Source organism: Stegodyphus dumicola, chromosome X1 (genome assembly GCF_044657685.1).
Source record: "Stegodyphus dumicola isolate Sdum_Otavi_A_Nest chromosome X1, ASM4465768v1".
Taxonomy (NCBI): Eukaryota; Metazoa; Arthropoda; class Arachnida; order Araneae; family Eresidae; genus Stegodyphus; species Stegodyphus dumicola.
Window position 1 is genome coordinate 234,582,392 of NC_140780.1, and position 22,098 is coordinate 234,604,489.

Consider the following 22,098-nt stretch of genomic DNA (forward strand, 5'->3'; position numbering starts at 1 on the left):
GTATTTTCCAGATGAAACTGTAAGTTTGCTCAAATCATGCATTCTGAAAATTAGACTTTTTTTTCTAACAATACGGTTTCATGTATTTTCTCGTTATGTGATAATATCATGATATTAACAGTTTTTCAGGATTAATTTTTTTTAAAAATATGGTGAAATTTTAGTGCGTATTTGGTATTGTCGGGTCTTAAAAGTTCATAAATAAAATTAAAACGCTTTTCGAATATGGGATCAATAATTTACAGAAATTCCTTTAACGATTTTAAGATCAAATTACGTTCGCTGTATTCATTGAAAAAAGTCTTGGTACTCTGGAATCCGTGTCTTACAAACTAAAGATTAATTTGTAGTCATTAGGTTATTTTGAAGCTGGAAGACATAAGTATACGTGCAGTGCCCTCACCGGGACTCGAACCTGGATCTCTCGAATGCCTGCCGAGTGTGCTACCGTTACACCAAAAAAGCATGCAGAAAAGAGTGAAAAATCCCACATTTAACCACTGGGGATTAGGAGACCCAATCGCCAAATCCTGGTGGTGAAGAATCATCATCCATCACCTTTACCTGTTCTGGCATCACTGTAGAGTCGTTGGGTTATTTTGACGCTGAAAGACGTGAAAAATGTGCAATGCCTTCGCCGGGACTCGAACCTGAACTCTCGAATGCGCGTGTGCTACCTTACACACCGAAGGCAAGGTGTGAGAAAATACCTTATAAATTCATTTAAGTCTCCTTTTTGTCAATACCTTCTACATAACGGGTAATATTTCTCTGTCTCCAATCTGTTCGTTTTCTGAAAATGTCTCCATCTGAGTATTAAAGATCTTCTAAAAACTAAACGAAATTCCAAATCCCTATGTCAAAAATATTAACAGATCTTAGCTACAAAATTTTTTAGACATCTTTACATGCAAAAATATTTAATTGGAGATTTTTTTTTAACATTTAAGAATCAACATGCTTAATTTCAGCTGAGGAAATAATTAAACTGTCAAAAAGTAGCAAATCTGCTTTGAAACCACCAGCCTTGCTGCGTAATGTGAAAAATATATGTTTCATTCATTGCTTGCATTCGTTCAAGCATAGGTATAATGAAAGATTTTTATTTTTGTATATAGTCCTCGGCAATTAGTGGAAAGAAGTCAACTGTAAAAACAATTTAATTGTTTGCTTTTGAATGCATAATAAGTTGAACATTGAAGGACGAATGTCTACATTTATTCCGTACTAGACTTTTGGTTTCCTCTGTGACTGAGTGCTCTGTTATCTTCTTTAATATATTCCTGAAACAATTATACTGTTCTTTTCATTAAGTGCGTTTCTAATGCTGTATTTTGTTACATGAATACTAATATATACGCTTCGTCTGCCAATTATTTAGTCGAGGTTTATTTAACTCGTCTAATATTAGGTTTTATTTAATTTTATTTACGTTTCAAATTCCCCTCTCCTTTTTTTTGGTGGTACCTAAAAAGGGTTTTCAACCCTTTCAGAACTTGATACATCATAATACCTGTTAAGATGCTTGTAATACTATTTGCCTTGAATTCGGATTCATGCAAAGGAGATTTTTGTAGCTTCCGTGCGATTCAAGCTACACCTCTTTTGCGATTAATGTTAGAGATACCCCGGCTTTTCTAATGCGTTTTACACACACTTCACTTTTAAAAAATACCTAAATTAGAACTTTTTTTCAAATATAAAGAGAAAGAAATCCATGAAGTATTTTGGGATTTACAAAAAAAGGTGAAAATGTCGTTCATCGTTTGTTTTGTATAACGATTCCTAAAAGGTGTAACTTAAATTGAAACATTTCGGTCGGTCTTCTATGTAATCTCAAGTCGACATTTCTGACAGGAGACAATAAGAATATTTTACTGCTATAGGTATACGCGTTTGTGCATGAGCTTGACTAATAATGGGTACAGGTACAAGTGGGTGGGGAACCAGAAATTCACCATTGGTTGTACAGATATAGTCCCACCGCAGTAAATGAGTAATTCCCCCCCCCCCAGTTTTGATGGAAAGTACCCGGTGGACGGTCCGAGGATTTTCCTTCCCTCTCCCCTATTACCAAACCACTCGAGAGAACTTTCGGCTGTCCAGTATTTTGAGGGCCCCGATACCCCACAGACATTATACACTTGCAAACATCCATGCTATCTACGAGATTTGGACCCGGACCCATTGGGGCGGCAGTCAGCGTCATTAACAACTCTACCAACTGTGGCAGCTCTGGTTGTATGTGAGAGAAGTTGCATTAAACATTAAACATTTTTTAATCCTTACCTGAAATTATTTCTTAATTTAAATTCCTTCGTAGACATGGATGGAGAAATTTTGCACCTTTAGTTTATTTTATGTAGTAAGTTATTTGAGTTAATTTAAAAAAAAAAAAAAAAAAACAGAACTTTGAAATTTCAATAGTTATTTCACAATTATGATTTACCCGTGTAAACATACCTTTCGCTTGCCTTGTTAAGTACAACTGGTGTTCCTTGTAATATTTTTCGCTTTATTAAAAAAAAAAAAAAAAAAAAAAAATCTGCATGATAGACCTGCATTTTTCCGTTAGTCTGTATTTAAATTATTTCCGGTGTGCTGTATTAAAGAAAATGTTATTTGCGCTTTGTTTGGATGTACATCTTTCTTTTAAATGAGATGCTAAGGAAATGTGTCAAGGTTATTTATTACAAAACTTAAAAATTGAGATGGATCTGGGAGAAAACGTAAATCTCTATTATTAATAACTGTTTTAATGTATTTGTAGAATTTCTCGCAACCCCAAACGGTTAACTTTGTTGTACCTATTCATAAAAGCTTTTTGTTTAACTGTTTACGCTTGGTTATTTATTTATTTATTTTTTGTAGTATTTTGCTTGATTGTTTTATTTTTATAACTTCTAAGACACAAGCGTAGTTTCGTGGCCATGAAGAAAGCAAAAGAGTAAAATACGAATATTTTGCCAGAACAGGGTAATAAATACAAATTAAAGTTTGCCCTAATCAACAGAAGAAAACTTCCAAATGTCTGAGAATACTTTTAAAAGTAAGGCTATGGAAGTTAAGGCTCCGGGGTTCAGACTGTGGTATAAATGTCATTAAGTGGTTTAGGCCGAGCTTTGTTGCTAGGTAACCAGACCTTGCTACATCACAAAAACTGGTTTAGGGCTTTTGGCATAAAGTTGGAATTTTTTAACTTTATGCCGACTTGGTATAAGATTCGACCAATCAGAGAGAACACTCTTAACCTGTTGTGCGGGAAAGGTGTAGACACAATCACACACGCGCAAACTTACCTTCTCTAATTGGCTATAGCTTAGACCCTGTCTCGCAGGTATGAACGGAATTCCCGCATTTTATGCCTTGTGACTATGCCTTTGTGACATTTATACCACGAAATCAGAAGAGATGCACGCTAACATGAAACTGAAAGTTAGTAAAGAAACAACCTTTTATTTAGCGTATACTTCTACAAAATTTCAATCGGTTTCGAGGGAAAACAGGTCTCTCTTCATCAGGAGCAAAGAAATTTGCAAGACTGGAGCGCAGGTCCAAGGATTGCAGTGTTCAGAGTACCTATGGTAATAAAACCATTTATCTCCACTTCAAAAGGGTAAAGAATGTGCAGGAGTAAACGTGCAAGAGTAAACGGGAAGAAGAGGAGATGCCAACATGAGAAACAAGAAGGGGAAAGGGAGACTACTTGAAACTTGGAACTAGTTGTTATGCAGCTGTTATAAAATGGCTTTTTCCAGCTTCTTAGAGAGTACCCGAAGAGCATGATGAAAGTGAGAGTTCCTTAGCTAAATTTCCCGGGGAAAACCACAGAAATAAAGGGAGACTAATACCAATACCAATAATGAATTATTGCTGGTTTATCGCGCGACTTTACCAGTTCTGCTGAAATAATGCCGTGAGAGCGGCACTTGAGATTGTAATCTACTTGAAGGGTATTGTGTCCATGGGGCGGTGACTTGAGTCCAGGAGAAGAAGGGCGTGTCGATGTTACACCATGAGGTGACGATCAGCGCGGCTACACCTGTCGTCGCTCAGGAGAAACTGAAGCTCTGGCAAAGAACGTCTAACAAATACTAAGACAGTTGAAAATGATTATAAATAAATTATAGAATGAAAAACTATGTACGTTATATATAGATACGTATGTATAAATTATTAAGACCTTAATTTATGTGACAAAGTTTTCATGTGCCAGTAAATGGGCGGCGAAAGGTCGGAGTAATTTGTCGTTGTCAAGAATCTCATAACCGAAAATTTCTGAATAGTTGACAGTCCGGCAATTTATAGCCTTAGTGAAAAATCTGTCATTCAGATCATTAAGTAGTGTATGCATTCTCGGGGTCTTAAGATCTCGGCGCAGAATGTCCGTGCTTACTACGAAATGTGCGTTTGTCATTATTCTTAACACCCTATTTTGGAGGGTCTGCATAATTTTTTCGTTGGCTGGTGTGTGGGCAGTTCATGCTGGTGATGCATAAGTAATAAACGGTCTGATAACTGAGACGTAAATATGACGTTTGCATTTCAGACTTAGGGTTGAATTTCTACTAAGCAGAGGATATAAACTGTGGATTGTGTTATTCACTTTTCTTCTTATATTCTGAATATGATCCATTTATGTTAGCTTTTGATTTAGGATAATTCCAAGATAGTTGACTGTTTTTACCCTTGGCACAGTTTCATCGAAGAGTTTGATGTCACATTCTAGTTGTTTTTTAATGTTATGCCTCTGAATGATAATAGGGAGACGAAAACCGTAACGGTCCTATTTATACTCTACTGCAGCGAAGCGAACAGGAAGGTAGCGCCATCTATTGGCAAAATTAGTAATTTAAATTTAAAAATGCTGCTGATGACGAGGGTCCTGTTTGCCCTCGAAATCGATTGAGGTTTTTTTTTTTTTGTCTAAATCTGCGCGAAATACAAGGTTGTTTCTTTACTGATTTTAAATTATCCCACCGTTTAAACTGAGCCTAAGTTGTTTAAAACAGCGAAATTCTCCGTGTGAACCGCTATGTCTTGTACCTTTAGTAATGAGGCGATGTCAGGAAAACGTAAAACTGCTGTCGAATTTTCATACTTTTGCGTGCCATTTTCACACTTGTTAGTCATGTATTTGGAGGTTCTCCTCCAGCTCTTTTTCATTCTTCAGTGGCTAGAACTCATTAAATATTAAATGTATATACCATCTACCAAATCTTCTTAACTGATGCCTATTGTTCCCCGCGTTAGTGCCGCAGGAAGCAGTGCGGGGAGTGGTGGAGATTCTGTCCTACATGGCACAATAGAAGCTTTCGTAATTTCCCCCAATTCTTGTCTGATTTCTCCCTAATTGTCAAACTGTGAATGATTGGAATATTGTTTTATTAGCATTCGAATACTGCATAGGAAATAAACTGTAGCTGCATAATTATGGAGGGTTATCTTCCGGAACTGTACGGAACTTAGTTTTTTTGGAATATACTGATGATATATTAATGTTTCCTAGTTGTCTCATAAAGATCGTCCTCATTCAGGCCCATTTCTTCATCTCTTCATTGGACATAGTTACAGTTACAGTATCTCCCAAATGTCGTGACATACTGATATGTTATTAAGCGTCATTAAGAGCGTAGCAAATTTTTTAAGTATAATATGTTTTAAAATTTTCTTTCTTTTTCCAACATCATACTGTGCAAATCAGTATTTTTTTATAAAAGAAAAGAAAACAATACTAAAACTTAAAACAGAGAAATAGATTAGTATATCTTTAAGATAATTTTCTTATTAATCTCTCAATTAAAAACCTTCTCTTCACAAATTCTGTGAATATACCGAATTCTCGACCTCATTAAAAGTGGATTGGAGTATTTGATTAAAATAAAGTTCTCGAAGGCTATTTACCTAATTTCCACTCCAGTTTTAACCAAAAATTATTTCAGGAGGTGGAATTTAAGGGTTTCGTACTTTTCTTATCTGCCATTAACTTCTCGCAAACGCTTAAATATCCAAGGATTTTAATTCCTTCATTTCGCAAAGACGGCATATGGTCTCGAACGTCTGTTTGTTATTGGATTGAATTCCAAGCACAGTGGCGGCTCAGTTAAGCTCCTCTAACCATTTGGCTAATTCAAATTAAATATGTAATTATCTAATAATAATAATAGTGATTCAAAAACCAAGAGATCAGAGTATTACAAGATTAGAGGTGTTCATTTAAATTGGTCATCAGTTCAGAAAGGCTAGCAATCACTGCTTTAAAGTCACTCACTCTCTTCCTTTTTAGTTTGATAATATTTCTAAATCGGTGTAACTGCATGTCAAATAGCATTTATAAAATATCTACTATTTTATAGAAAAAATACCACTTCATGTTATGTATACTTTTTGCACGTTAAATATTGAATGAATTTAGGTGAAATAAATTTTAACTGACATTGTGAAATAAATTTTATGCTCAGCGTATTCAATTATAGTTGATCAATGATAAAGCCCTTAACAAAGTTTAAAATGTTCATTTTAAATGTGACCCACAAGTGATCGAGTGATTGAAACCGCTGAATGCTAGTAGCTCGACCCATTTTTCTTACGTGAATAAGACTCAGTTCCCCTTAGATTTTCTTTTTAACATTAACTTGTAATCCAAACTTGTTTTTACACAATTCATAACTTCCCTAGAAATCGTGCAAAAGAAATCTCGTGAAAAATTGAAAAGGATATGAGGAAAATCCAAGACTGATTGTTAAAACCTAGCTGAAACACTAATTTATTTTTGAGCAATATCTATATATGATTTTAATCTTTTAAACACAATTTTATTTTTAAGATTAAAAAAAATGGTTTTATAAAATGATATTAAACATTTTATAAAAATAATTAGTTACGTTTTAAAAATAGTTAGTCAGATGCTCAAAACATGTATAATAACTTTCAGCAAGTTTTATATATGCACAAAAATTTAAAAAAACACAGTAAAACTTCGGTTCCTGTTATTAAGCAATTCAACCGCTTCTAACATGAAGTGATCAAATCTAATATAAGATTTGAAGATAAAAACTGACAATTTCATGTAATTCAATGCAGTGAAAGGAATTCTCAGAATTCAGTTTTGTCACTTCGCTCTTTTAAGGCTAGAATTGTTTCGAAAAATGGGACCATAAAAGTGGCACTTATATAAAAAAAAAAAAAAAAAAAAAAAAAACTTGTAAGAACTTGGAGTGGCTGCAAAAGTTTGCATTCTTGTTGCTTTTGTTTTCTACAGAATCTGTGCTTGCAAAAATGTCTGTTTTTCTTTTATCTGTTCCTTCATTTGCATCTGTTGCAGACGTATGTTGGACTTCAATAATAATACTAAAAATCTGTGTGTATCTTATACATATTATCTGATTTGCAGTTTGTTTTAAGGGTAGGTGGGAAGTTGTGTTACGATGATGTTAATTATCTCTACTTCGGAATACAATGAAAGAGGCTGAGTTTTTTGAAATTTTATTAAAACTATTTGAGGTCAAATAATATAATATATATACCAAATAATAAAGTATATATATATATGCAAAATAAAAATTATGTAAATCAAAATTATAACTTAAATTCGCAATAGTCTCTTAATTTGGGCATTTCCCCTCTCTATTCTAAAAATAGTAATTTTATTTTGGACTGCTTCATTTCTAGAAGTCTAGAATAATGCATATCATATCATATGACTTTTACATAACGATGATGACGCAGTTAATTCAGAATTTAAATCAAAACCTTTTCTTTTAGTAAGCTTCCATACTGAAATAACTATGCACTTTGCTTCTGCTTCTCTTGCCGGTTTAAACCTTGTAGCGCTGTTTTCTGCATATCGCAACAATGTAAAAAATGTAAATGTTTCGAAATAGGCACGATTAGAAAGCAAAGTGAATTGGGGCCACAGATGTCAATTGAAATAAAAATGAGTATTTAATCTGCCGCGGCTGCCAAGTTTGGTCTTCATTATGGAACAATATCTATGCCATCAATCTTCTACATTATTACACACACATGCACGTATATAATATAGTATATTCAAAACTGACTGCGTTGTATATCTGATTTTATGGTCCTCTCCGTTATATGACAGTATGGTATAAAATTTTTCTAAACGTAAGAAACATATCTCTTAATAGTATTTCAGTAAGACAAACAAACAAAGAACTAAAACAGAATGCCTCACGTTAAAGGCTTTTGACAATACTTGCTTTGACGCATATATCTTTCTGCAGAAGACTCTTTGGCACATGCTGTCCTGTAAAGAAGAGTTTTTCAACAGATGAGCCCCGAAACTTTTAACCGCGAAGTCTTGATTATTGCGGCGACAGCATCAGCAGCTTAGGCTGAAAAGGATCAATGAATACTTAGTAATAATGTATGACTAAAATGACAAGTATTTAGTGTCATAGGAAAATTATGTAAGTTTATTTGCTGATACCATGACTGCAATGAAGGTCAGAGACTCGGAGTCCGAAGTTCGGTCTGATAATTTTGATTCTCGAATAATGCACTTCTAGCAGCTCTCGTGTCAAATGTTATAAGTCTGGAATTCTTAATGACATTATAAAAATGATGAATCTGGTCAAAAGGAGACAACTTCAGTCGTGTCTTTTTACCATTTTATGCGCTGAAAGGTGGCAGGAAAAGTGATGAAATGGGTAGGGCGATACCGGCAAGGGGAGTTCTGTCCAGAGTTCATAAATTGAAAAAAGAATTATAAGTATTTTCTGAGGGTAACTCAGTATTCTGCTAAGTTGCAAGACAATTACTGGTTGCAAAAAATGGCTTCTTAGCTGACGTATTTGAATACCTAAATTAACTTGAATCTAAAAGAGCAATAACCATTAGAGAATATATTAATTTGCACGGAAAAAATTAATGGATTAAAAAACCAAATTTAATTTTGAAAGATATAGCAAAAAATGGTTCTTTGAAATGTTAGTCAATGTTATTGCTTGAAACCGAAAAAAAGAACTACTAAAACTTGTTGTTCAACACCTTTGCAGGTTTGAGAAGAAAACGTTATCACTACTTTGAATTAATGTCAACAACAACAACAAGAACAACAAAACAAAAAAAAAAAAACAAAAAAAAAAATCATTTAGACTCGAAATCACATTACATCTTCATTAGATTATATGGGATTCCATTTATGTGAAACAAAAAAAGAACTTAAAAGTAGTCTTATTAGACTTATACGTGATTGTATCCTTGAAGCTGAGCTTAGAATTTTCTTTTATTCCTATTATAGGTAACGGAGAAAAGGAGTTTTTATCCATTATAGAATAAAACTATAAACATTCTTTTACCAATTACTACAATATAATATGGGTGAATAAAGTTTTCCCTCTGTGTAAGAATTTAAAGGATCATCATTGGTTATGAAATGAATGTAATTCTTTCGACTCTAGACCCAAGTATAAAAAAGGTTGGGTTCATAGAAATAAGCCTAAGTATGTCACTGAAGCAACAATCTATCAATTGTATTGACTGTGGCTAAAGAAAATTTGTAAATATATATGTTAATACCTCAAAGATTTTTTTTTTGTTGTGTTATTAAATTATTATTAGTAGTATATTTATACACAGTCAGTAATTCTTTTCTGCAAAATTAATTTTATAAAGTGTTCTCAAAATTTCACTCAATCAAGCCTGGCAATTAAATTCATAGATGGGTTATAAAAACTATGTCAAATAGGTTTTATAGGGTTATAAAATATGTTTTATATGGTTAAATATGTTTTATAGGGTTATAAAAATTATGTCTTATATCAGCGACGAAGGACGAATACATTAGATATTTCCACTCTATTTGCTTTGTTTATTTCCTGCTTATGACTGCATCTTACCTGAGACAAACATCTAGTTGGAATATTTATATATCGTGCAAAAATATTTGAAAGAAAAATCTTATTAATTAAATTCTAGTATGAAATATGTAGAAGAAATTAATCAGGTTAATAGTAAAATGTTCCTTTATTGTGTGTCGTGATATTATTTATGCTTGTGAGATGAACCGGGAAATTATTTATGCTAATGAGGTGTGGTGTGATGTGAAAAACTGCTATAATGGAGAAATTCGGATTTTTCTCTGGAAACCAGAGGACTGTGAAATGCTGTGAAGGTAATGGAATAGGTAATGGAAGTCTGTAAAAATAGATTAGAAAAGAATAGTATTTTTCTGAACCTATATGTACTGTGAATAATAACATTACACAAGATCAAAAAAGATTACACAAGATCAGAAATACATTACACAAGATCAGAAAAGATTTCTCTTCTAGTCTATTACACAAGATGTAATGAAAGTCTGTAAAAATATATTAGAATAGGATATTATTTTTCTGAACCTATATGAAATGTGAATAATATTACACAAGAAGAGCTCCTAGACATGCTAGCAAAACACTAGAGCTTTCAGATATAAATGAATAAATAAGCTGCATGCTTCAGGTATATTTTTGTAACTATTTTGATTTTTTTAATAGAGATGGTCTATAGGTATCAAATACTGTTAAATGTGTAATGTGTTTGCCCCCACAAATTCACCACTTCATTCCATTAAAAATTATGACATTCTGTACAATTTTGCTTTTTTTTATTTTATTTATTTATTTATTTATTTATTTATTTATTTTTTCAAAATCCAGTTGTTGACATACATAGCGTTGTGGCAAAAAGTTTGGGCTCACTGTTGAACTATAGAATCTCTTATTGCAGGGCGCGTCGAAAATGCTAATATGATTCATACATTCTCCTCCAAATAGCTCTACACTAGGTAGTTATAATAATAAAAATACCCAATGAAAACATGAACTCATTGACTGAGCTTCTTCACCCTAGACAATGTTTCAAAACGCTTTCAGCAGTTTCCGGGTAGTATGGGTCAGTACCTGCTCTTTTCATGTGTGGGTAAAGCGCAGCGAGGTACGAATAAAAAGAATGAAGATTTTTATCGGAAGAGCTTGAGATTAACGGTATTGTTGTGTATGCATTTCAAAATTTCTGAATGATAACTGGCAGGCATCTAGCTACGAGTCAGATGACTGAGAGAGATTGGCAAGTGTAAGGAACTGTAGGGTTTTTTTATTACATAAAGAGCAAAAGAAAAGGAATTCCATGCATGATTTTGGTATTTTAGCCAGTGGGTCAGTTACGAATAATTCGTCAGGATTTGCGTGGATTGTATTCCAAATAAAACATATCACAGAATAATAAAATGTTTCCTAATTCAGCAACAGAATCGAATAGTTGCGAATGTGGTTACTTCAAATTTTTTTCAAAATTTCTTCCATTCTAAATTATCTCAGTCATTGTGAATTTCAACTGTTTAACGAACGTCCAATGATAGTTATAACTTATTTAATAACAGAACTTAACATTTAACAGAGTACTAAATATGCACCTCAACTAAAATCCATCATTTTGAAGAGATGCAGGCTGTAATGTAACACTACCTTTTCAAAGCTGAAATCATGAATGGGAGTCGTGTTTACCCTGGCAAAACACTGCTGTTCGGAAATACGGTTGCTTAGTGACAAAGTTCATGCACATGGGTCTAGTTTCAGTTACCTTAAAAGATTAAGTAAAATACTTTTATTGTTTGGTTAATATTTCAGTGTTTGTTCCTGTTATAAATTCGAGGAGGAAAAAAAGATTAAACGGTACGTATCATTATGCTGCCCATTAATACTTCCGCAGAAATTGTTAATAAAACAGGTTTCTTAATAGCCAGTTAAATTTTCATTCCTTAAAAATGAAAGGCATCATATATCTTCGAAAATGCATTTTTAAAAAAATTATTCTCTTTTATGCAATAAAATAATAATTACCATATCCGTATTTCGCAAGTAACTTTTTTTTTTTTTTTTTTCCGATGAGACTAAAGAACACGAGCTTGTAGATCCCTTTTTGCTCATAATCTGTATTCTTAGTTTTTCAAATTTTAGGAATGAGCTTTAAATCTTGCAAATTTAAAATATACTAATAAATTTATTATGTAACATTTTTATTTTACGAAAAAAGAAAATATGCAGTGCCGCCATAAATACACTGCAGATCTGAGTCCAGCATATATATATATATGACCAGGAGCAGGAATTTTGATGGCGTAGAAGTGTTGATCCAAAATGAGTAGGAAATTGGAGGCGAAGGCAGATTAAATCTTCAGTTTTATTTTCAGCCACATGTTGCGGCTACACACAAGTCGGCACATTAAACGCGCCTGTTCCAAAAGAATTACATTTTTGATAGATTCGCAGCAGAAAGGAAGGAGCAGACAGACTGCAGTCCAGCTAAGGCAAAGCGTAGAAAGCAAGTGCGTTATGTTCAGGATGAAATCTTAATTTAGACTGAGTTAGTTTTGGTTTCCAAAGCATTTTGATTCGACAGTTAATATTTCTGTAAAATTATTATTGGCTGTTTGAGTTTTAGTTCCATTTACATCATTAGAATTACGTAAGAGCCATATGACATAGATTTTTCTCGAAATAACGCAGTGCAAATAGGAGTTACTATTTTTAGAATACAGAAGGGAATTTATGTTACTAAGTTAATCTTTTACATATTCTTTATTTTTCTTACATGCATATATATATAATTCAATAGATTTATAGAGAAAATAAAGGAAATTATCTCCTAGGAACTTCGAGGTGAAATTTAGAATGGAAATGTGTACTATTGTGGTCAAAATTGGAATTAATAAAGTTGCTGCTGTGTCAGATAAAATGTAAAAGATTAAAACAAGAGAATTATTGCTGATTCCTGGAAATGCATATAATATATATAAGATAAAAAAAAAAGGTACAATGGGGTGTGAGGGATTTTTAAAAATTTTTATTTGTTTATTATTTTTTTCAAGAGGATAAACATCCAGTTCAGCCTTAACTAAACCTTTACACTGTCACAAAGGATAAATACCTAGTACAATTTTATCGATAAAGGTCACTGTACTGTACCAAGAATATATTTAGAGTAACATCGAAATGTTTTTCTCTTGGGAAATAGCCTGAATAATTTGCTTTTGTAACGCGTAAACGGATGCATTGTTTTCTTCATAGTCTTGGCTAAGATTTTTAATGCCAGTATAATACAGCTTTCCCTATCGATGAAATGCTTAAACGTTTACTGGTTGCCAAAAAAAAATTCATCTCCTTCTGATTAATTTTCGTGAAAACCATATAACCATTTGTTTCATTTTCATGAACTTTTGAGATTTCTGTGGGCATTTAGATTTTACTGTGTGTGTATATGCATATATATATATATGAGAAACTGGTATTTCTATTTTATAATGCCTTCCCCTTTTTTTTTTTCTCAATCGCATTATTCTTTTCTTTCCTCAGAGAAGTCCAGATTGACCCCAACCAGAAGATGGAAATTCGGGAGATATAACGAAGCCTTCCATAGCTTTGTTTAATCTGAGATTGCCTGTACTATGCCGGGGAGCACAACGCTTTTCCGAGCGACTACGGACAACGAGATAGTGAACTCTCCTCAACAAAATATGATGCCGAGCCGACAACCACCACCAGTGGCTCCTCGAACGCCTAATGTCACCCTTCAGAGTTGGCAGTCTGCGACGTCTGGCGGCGACAGCAGTTACAGTGATGAGAGACACATACGTTCCGCTTCTATGGATAGCCTGGAAAGCAGTGGGAGTAGTAGTTCGGGATGTGGCAGTGTTGCGAATCATCGAAGCGCAGATTCAAACACCGGAGAATACATTCCAACGAGGACTGTCGGAAAAGCACCCAAACTGCCATCACACAATCCATTGCAGTTCGTAAAGGTACAGTCTCCACTGTACAAAAAGGTTCGTTATTATATATTTGTGATTAATGAATGAATGCACTTTAAGCCAATGTGAATTGCACTTTTCTAGTCACATGACTGAATTTATTGAGAGGGTATAATTTGATATCGCGTTTATTAAAATTATGGTCCCGTTTTGCTCCTCAAAAATGTTAGTTTGGCTGAATATTTCTGAGTTCTAGTTAAACCGAAAAGATTTTTTAACAGTATAAAAATTGCTGAACGATATGGTTAACGAATAAATGGAAATCTGTAACTTGTGTTCAACAGATCATATGATCTAATTATTATTATGTATTCTATGATAGTTTAATTGATTCTGGTTCATTTATGCGTCCCCACTTATTCCTTTTCATTTGCACCACTACTTATCAGGTACTTTTTATTGAAATCCCTGTGGAAGAACTTTCTTCAGAATTTAAATGAAAGCATTAAACCATCATCCGAAATCATCATCATCCGATGGCATCAGCCGAAAGACACTAAAAAAGCAAAAATACACCATAAATATAATCTAAATATATGCACAGGAAAAAGTTAACAGTGTATTAAAGTGCAAGGAAGGAAAGTCTTTGGTTAAATAGCATAAGAAAATTAAATAACAAGACGCAAAATTGAATAAAGGCATTTCCCAAAGATACTAAAAATCGAACTATTCAAATATTGCCTTAGTTGATATATTTTACTTTTATTTATCTTCCCGATTTGTAAATAATGCAGATTCCTTCTAAATTAATGTTTCAAGTGAAAAATTCGCTTTACTATCTCTACGAGTATTCAGATATAAAATCTAAGTAATGACTTTGTTTTTAAATCCATTAATTTAAAAAACAACGATTTCTGTACGCATATCCGTACATTTTCTGTACAAGGTACTTTTAAACTTTTCTTTTTGGGAGAGTGCACGTTAAGCGTTTTAAAAACTGGTTCCTTTACTATTGCTAATGTGCATATTGCTTTTGCTTTAACATGAAAAAGTAGGTGCGAAATTAATTAGCGCGGAAGGAGGGGTATGCATCGAATTTCATTTCCTACAAACTTATTAAGTCAAATTAATTTAATTAAGTTAAAAAATCACTGACCACTGGCAGTTCGACTCGGGTTCAAATCCCATCAAATAGGCTGACTGCTTGGAGGTTTTCCTGATTTCCCCCATCTTTAATGTAAATATGAGTTATTTTGCTTTAAAAAGTTCTTTATGAAGGGATATCTTTTGTTAGGTAGATACCATTGTATGTGCTGTCTTGCACAAGAAATAAAAAGTAAAAAAGAAAGAAATTGACGTCGTACATAATTATTTAAAGCAAAAAAACAATTCGCATAATTGATAAAATTCAAGCTTCGAGATTAATTTCAGTTTCCTGTATAAATATATAATAAAACTTTCTGTGCGAAAGATAGAGACCTGTGCAAAAGATAACGCGATTTTCTTCCTCAAACATTTAGGTTTAATTTTGCATATGCTATATTTGCATGCTATTGTGTAAAATATCATTCCTTACATCTTATTCGGAATCTGTCAACTGTTGATATGTAGCTTATGTTAAAAAATGTTATTGCTGATCTTCAGTGTATAATTCATTAAAATCGTACAAAAGACGGCGGAACGAAAAAATTCTTAAACGGGGTTCAGCCCTGTCGAAAAAGAGGAATTCGTGTCATTTTTTTAATTGTTTATCTATTTGCTTTTCACTATATATTTATTAAAATTACTTTTATATGTTAATAATAAATTATAATTTTTTTACACTTGTACCCACAGCATCAATTTTTTTTTAAAAAATTGTAAGCAATTTGAAACGTATAAAAATGATTTTCCCCCTGTAGATGGAAGCATAATTCACCTTGCTCTCTCTTTAAAAAGATAATTCATATCTAAGCTGTCTTATGATTGTTTATTTCAATGCTTTAAAGAAGTTTTTTTTTAAATCGTTAAAAATACTTCCGCATCCTTTTTCTTCATTTGAAATCATATAAGAAAATTATGTTGAATTTTACGTGAAGAATTAATGAATGATTTTGTTTTGTGGATGCACAAAACATTTTTGATTATGTTTAAAGTTTGATATTTTCTCCCTTTTTTATGTGTGCTTTTTTTTCTTGTACACTCACAGAAAGTGGTGTTACCCCTCCCCCCACACAAACAAGGAGATTACAGATTTTATTTTCTTAGATATTTATCTTAAATCCGTGCTTCTGATTACAAAGTTGTTCAAAATAAAATAATGAACTTTAAGAAAACAATTGCAACAGAGTTGCTGAATTCCTTGAACATAAAATTTAACATTTTTATATAATTTCCGTAGAGCAGAAGTTCCAATATTCTGTATGCTTTAAAAAGGTAAACATAAAATGCGCCCTACTTTACGCAGAATTTGCAAACATACGTTAAATTAATATTTTCATAAGGCCAGCTACAAATTTTAATTCTGAGTACTTTTTCCCCCGAGAGAGTACTTTTAATCCCAAAAGTGCTCAACTTTTGTTTTGTTGTTGCTCAATTTAATTGACTGAGAATTTTTCATTTTCGATTCGAATGAGATGTAATTCGTCATCGTGTGTCTCCGGGGATTTTATACGTTAAAGTGTCCTGGACTTTTTGACTTAGGAGAACTGTATGAAAATTTAAGTTTTATATTCATATTCGTTATGCTAAAATATTTTGTACAAAATCCTCTGCTTTTATTTTGAAAGGCTTCGTAAGATGAAATACAACTTTAGGATCGTACCAATGATGTAGCATAGGTTTCGGCCGCCCGGGGCTGGTGCCAAATTTCCTGCCTGCTTACAAAATATGATATTATTATAAAGATGAAATTTTCTAGAGCGAGGAAAATGTTAAGCTGCAAAGAGATTTTCTTTCTCCAAAATTTTAAATTCTTACATACTAGGAAACAAAATTTAGTTGCGGAAACATACTGTGAATTCTAATTTTCATAAATTATTATCTAAAAACATTATTATTATTATTTAATTATTGCTAGTAGAAAATTATAATAAATATTATTCAAAAGCTGTCGATGGTAAAAATTGATTAAATTCAGGTTAGAGAAGCACAGCTGGCACTGCTTATGGCAGTTGTGAGGAAAATTCATAGCAATATAATTATATCTTACAAGGTAATTTCCAGCTTACGTTGCATAATAAATTTTAATAAATCATGTGGGCCTGAATTCAGTAATTCATTTTTATTGCCTGTCTCAGCAGCAAAAGTCCGTAGCCGCACGCATTCGAGCTTGAATTCTTTTTTGTCAGTGTCATGAAATACGTGCTTCTATACTGAAGTTCTGGTCATCAGCGTCCAGTAGTTTGGCTGACATAAGAAAGCAAGAATTCCGTAGTTGCTGGAACCTCTCATCAATTTCTACAGTTACCTTATCTAATGAAGAAAACCACTTTCCTTTCCTTTCAACTCTTTTTCGAAGCACAAGGCCAAAGAATATGTATTGACATAGACATAGACGTTCTTTGACAAGGATGCATCTTTACTTCCGTCGCCAAAAATTTGTTTACTCGTTAGTCATCTGGGAAGTCCCATTAAAATGTTATGGTTTTCATAAAAGTTTTTAGCATAACTCAGAGCACTTGTTTCTCTGTGAGTGGCATCTGCAAAGAACTTATTGTTTGAGCGCACTGTTGCACGTTAATTCCCTCTGTTTGCAAATAATTTTGACCATCATCGGCTTCATGCAGCACAGGTTTCCAGAGGCTCAAAAAACACCGGGAAAAAAATTATTGCATTACGACTAGCAAAGTTCTTGCGTCTGTCCATGTGTTTAAGCTACCGTTCCCCCTCTGTCAGTAAGGTAAATGATTTGAACAGTGGATTTTCATTAATTTACAGTTAAAAAAAGCTGGAGTGGTCTACGGCCTGTGAAATTTTATCTAACGATATGAAGACAATTTTAAACCTTTATTTTAGGAGGGATGGTACGGATGTGTGAGAAGAAATTTCATAGTGTATAAATGTAAATAGAATAGTTTTTGTAAAATTTATATGATATCTCTGTTCTTTCTTAGACTAAAAAATTGACAATGTTTCTTTTCTATAAGTCTCTGTTGTCTGCCGATTAGTGTGAAGATTGTTTCCTTTTTAACCTTTCTTACTTAATATTCATTTTTCATTACTTGATCAAAAGTCAGATTCCCCCCACTACACATTCCTCCGTCCCCTCTCAAAATTCCAGATTAAAACGGTTCTTTGTTTTACCAGAAGTTCAACGAAATGCAAGTAATTATAGCTTTGGCTGTGTTTTCACAGTTTTAATTATTTCTTACCATTGTGTATATGACGCGAATTTTAATTTATTACCGAAGTATAATAGATTAAAATTTAAGAAGTACTGTATTTTTTATATTTGGGCAAGAATTCTTTTATAGGGGAGAAGTTTTTAATTTTCAGATGTACTTATTAGTTATATTATTAATTCAGTGCCTAGGATAATTTTATGCGTACAGAAGCAGAATAAATCTGCCAGGGAAATGTGTATTATCATAAAATGGCTTATCCTCCTCTTGACAACGGAAGCGTCTGAGGATAATAAGATAATAACCACTATATTTTCTTTTGCAAGAATTCTATTGACTCCATTTTTAATTTTATTTTTCGAAAATTCTGTTTGCAGTACCATTCATTTGCTCAAAATGCTTTATTGACTATTCTGTTGTTTTTCTTTTGCCTGTTTAGATTAAATTTGAACTTAATGAATATATGTATATATCTTTGTGTGTGTGTTTGTTTCTACCGTAATTCTTTTCAATATTATTTTTGTTTTTTAGGCTGAACAACAAATAAAATTAACCAAAGAAGTTAAAATAACAAGGGAAGCTCTCAAAGAAGGAGAAGAAGAATGGCAATCGGTATGTGTTTTTGTAGCTTTGTTCGGTAGTTTTTCCGTGGATTATTAGCTAATATTATACTGCATTTTTGTCTGTAATGTACACATCGTAGACTCCAAGAATAATTTACTTGGCGAAATTCTTAATTTATGGTAACCAATTTTCCTTTCCCTTTCACTGTGCACGAGCGGAATAAAAGGTGCATCGTTCATTCTCAGAAATAATTTTAATAAAGTGCGTAAACCATATTTGGCGTTAGTATCGCTTATGACAAATATGCGAAATTGTAAAACGCGCCATTATATAAATTCACGTATGTCTTCGGAAATTTTAAATAAAAAATTCTTATTTTTTGCAGGTATGGCTAGAAGTACTTCGACTTCAAGATAATGGCAAGCATTTTATAGCTGACAATTCAAAATTTTTTTTTCGGAAAATTACTAAAAAATACGAATTTAAATAATTGCGAATTTTATTTGGATTGAATCGTAATTTCGAAATGTGAAAGAAAAAAATCAGTAAGTTTAATAAAAAAAAGGCGATAATAATAAATATATACCATACTCAATTTACAATGAGGAGCTAAAATTTTGGGAGCTAATTTTTTTAAAACTGCTTTCTCAATTGTTACGAAAACTTAGCACTGCCGTAATTTGAGTCGTAGAATCGAAATATGGAAAAAAATAGGTATGTTATTTTTTAAAAAAAAGTCCGATTTTATGTCAAAATAGCTATGTTAGAAAAATTGCTATGTATATGTAAAATTGCTATGTATAAATTGCTATGTAGGATATATCCAAAGTCGCGCTTTCGAGACATGAAAATACAAGTTAAATTTCGTCAATCGGCTCAGTAGAACAGGAGATACAGAACTGTCCCTTCCTCTTCCCCCCCTGCGAGGTGTACCTGCAGTACTCCATATACAGTACAAAGTCCGAGATCCGGACTCGTTGGGGCTTCGGCGACTCCGGATTTGGGATTTTTCCAATATTAGATCATCAGTTTAAATCTAGTAAGATGGCACGTAGAAATTATAAAATTAAATATATGAAATTGTGATTTATGAAATAATAAAGCATTTATGATCTAAAGGGTATCAAAATTTACAAAAAAAGAAACTTAATATTTATTTATTTACTTTATTAAACATTTCTATAAATGTAAATTGGTTTAATTTACTTCGTTTTTGGTGCTTATACTTTCTCTTCAATTCTATAGATAGACATAATTTCTTGTTCAGTTACGAAGTTCCGCTGTCCTGTAGTTGTTGTATCAAGAACTCCGACTAACTCGTCAATCGAAATTCTTCCGTTTCCAAATAACCTCACTGTCACTTTCAGCAGTATTTCCTGGATCTAGAACCGTACCACACATTTCGCCGTCCGTTAATTGATTTATAATTGGAGCATTATTATCGCAATGAAAAACTTCTGTTATATCATCTTCATTTACTACCGCTTCTCTATATTTCATTAAAAAATCCATTAATTGGAAATTTTAACCTTTGGTTTGCGTTATCCGAAAACCTTCACATTCGCAGCTATCATCTTTTTTATCCTCAAGATGAAATGCTAGCCATAAATTATGCTAAGCAGTTTTTTAAAGTATATGGAGACGATCCTCCCACGATCTTGCGATGCTTCACAAAGCAGATTTTCACTAAAATAATAAAAAAAATTCTTGAATAGTCGTACTATTATTCAAGAAGTTTAACATGGGTTTTAAAAATTCAGTTTTATATTTGCATTTTTAGTGCGCGCCCTATTCCGATATCCATAGGCTGAATGATTGGACGTACAGTTTGGTGGAAAGTATAATACGGATACATTATCTTTCCCTAAAATTTTAAGTGAAATATGAGCCAAAGAGTTGTCTACAATTATGCAATTTTTGAGTCATCAACCAATTTTTGCCGACCGGGGCCTACGTAAACAAACCGAATTCTGCCGAGCCTCGGGTATAAAATGATTTTCAAACCAACCATTTATTAATACTTGTGTCATTCATGTTCTATTATTTGCACGATATATAACGGGAAACTCTTTACTCGTTTAAATACTTGAGGTCCTGTATTTTTTCCGATTAAGAAAAGTTTACACTTGTGCATTCCTGCAGCATTTGCGCATGCTAAAATTGTTAGTCTCGCTTTGGGATCTTTGACACGAGTTCGAGCCTTTCTATAAAAGTTGCCAAGGTATTTTGCGGTACATTATTGCCAGAAAAGACCAGTTTCATCAGCGTTGTAAATTTGTTCTGGAGATAACTTTTAAATATTAAGGAGTTCAATGAATTTATTTGCAAATAGTTCAGCATAAAATTTTCACCTGAAATTCTTAATTGCCTTATACCATGGCGATTTTTAAATTTGGTTAACCTTAATAACGAGGTATTTTATTTAGTGCCGAAGTGAAATTAAGAATCGGAATTCTCCACATGCTTTCTTACGGGGAAAACAATCAAATGCGTATGCTTAAAGCATTAAAAAAAAATCCTAAAAAAATTTTTGTTGGTGGCTTTAAGATCCGTATTTTAGACCATTCCGGAGGACGTTCAGATATCAGATTTTGTACTGTATATGTTTCCCATGCATATTAACTTATTTTGCTTTTCAGAACTTGGACAACTGGAAATCACGAAGGCGAAAGATTTCAGAAAAAGTTATTCAGCGAGCTGAAGAAATGCGACAGATAGAAGCTGAGGAACAGCTAAGACAAGAGCAATTGCTTTTGCAGCAGAAAAAAATCAAGAAGTTCTCAGAAATTGTTGAAAAAAGGTATTTTTAAAATTATATTGTGAAATATGTAATTTATTTTAATTAACTGCAGAAACTTATTCTTAATAAACTGCAGCTTACAATGAGACCTGAGTATTATAAGAATATTAAAATTATTTTTTACGGGTTTTTTTCATAAGTTTTCTCGCTTTCCACTATAATTTAAGAACACAAACAATTAAAAAAAACTTTGTTAGAACTAGAAATTTTTAAGTACTTTACCCTCTGTTTAACTTGAAAAATATGTGCTAAATTGCTTTTTCTTATTTAGGTCCTCATCTCGTAATTATAATTTAGATTTTTACATTGGGCAAGGTGATGATAGTGGATTAGGTGGCACACCAGAGCCAGATGAAACAATTGATTGCCAAAATTCTATTCTGCGATCTGACACTAGCGAAGGGATGACATCCGAAGCAGAAAGTGTTGATAGTGATATACAGAAGTCAGAAAAAGTAAATATCTGGGTTTTTTAAATAGTTATTAAAAACTTCATTCACCTTTATCATTTCATTTTTAAAATGTGATATATGATCATACTCCTAAAATATAAGCATTTCTTAATCACGCATGCTATGTTTACTAATTTATTAAGTAATTCATAATTAAGCTTATACACATATTCACACACAGCATTCATATGTAAGTTCAGATGTAAA

General features: G+C 32.7%; 1 protein-coding gene across 5 annotated transcripts in view; it reads left to right on the forward strand.

Annotated features, from left to right (window-relative positions):
- LOC118195463 (uncharacterized) overlaps positions 1-22,098 on the forward strand; it is a 189,133-nt gene that overhangs the window by 118,345 nt on the left and 48,690 nt on the right. For all 5 annotated transcript variants that reach the window (XM_085807143.1, XM_085807147.1, XM_085807144.1 and 2 more), the window contains 4 exons: positions 13,359-13,828; positions 18,607-18,687; positions 21,279-21,439; positions 21,711-21,894. In XM_085807143.1, coding sequence (XP_085663269.1) covers positions 13,451-13,828; positions 18,607-18,687; positions 21,279-21,439; positions 21,711-21,894 — 804 coding nt within the window. In that variant the 5' untranslated portion in view covers positions 13,359-13,450. The remainder of the gene's footprint in view (positions 1-13,358; positions 13,829-18,606; positions 18,688-21,278; positions 21,440-21,710; positions 21,895-22,098) is intronic.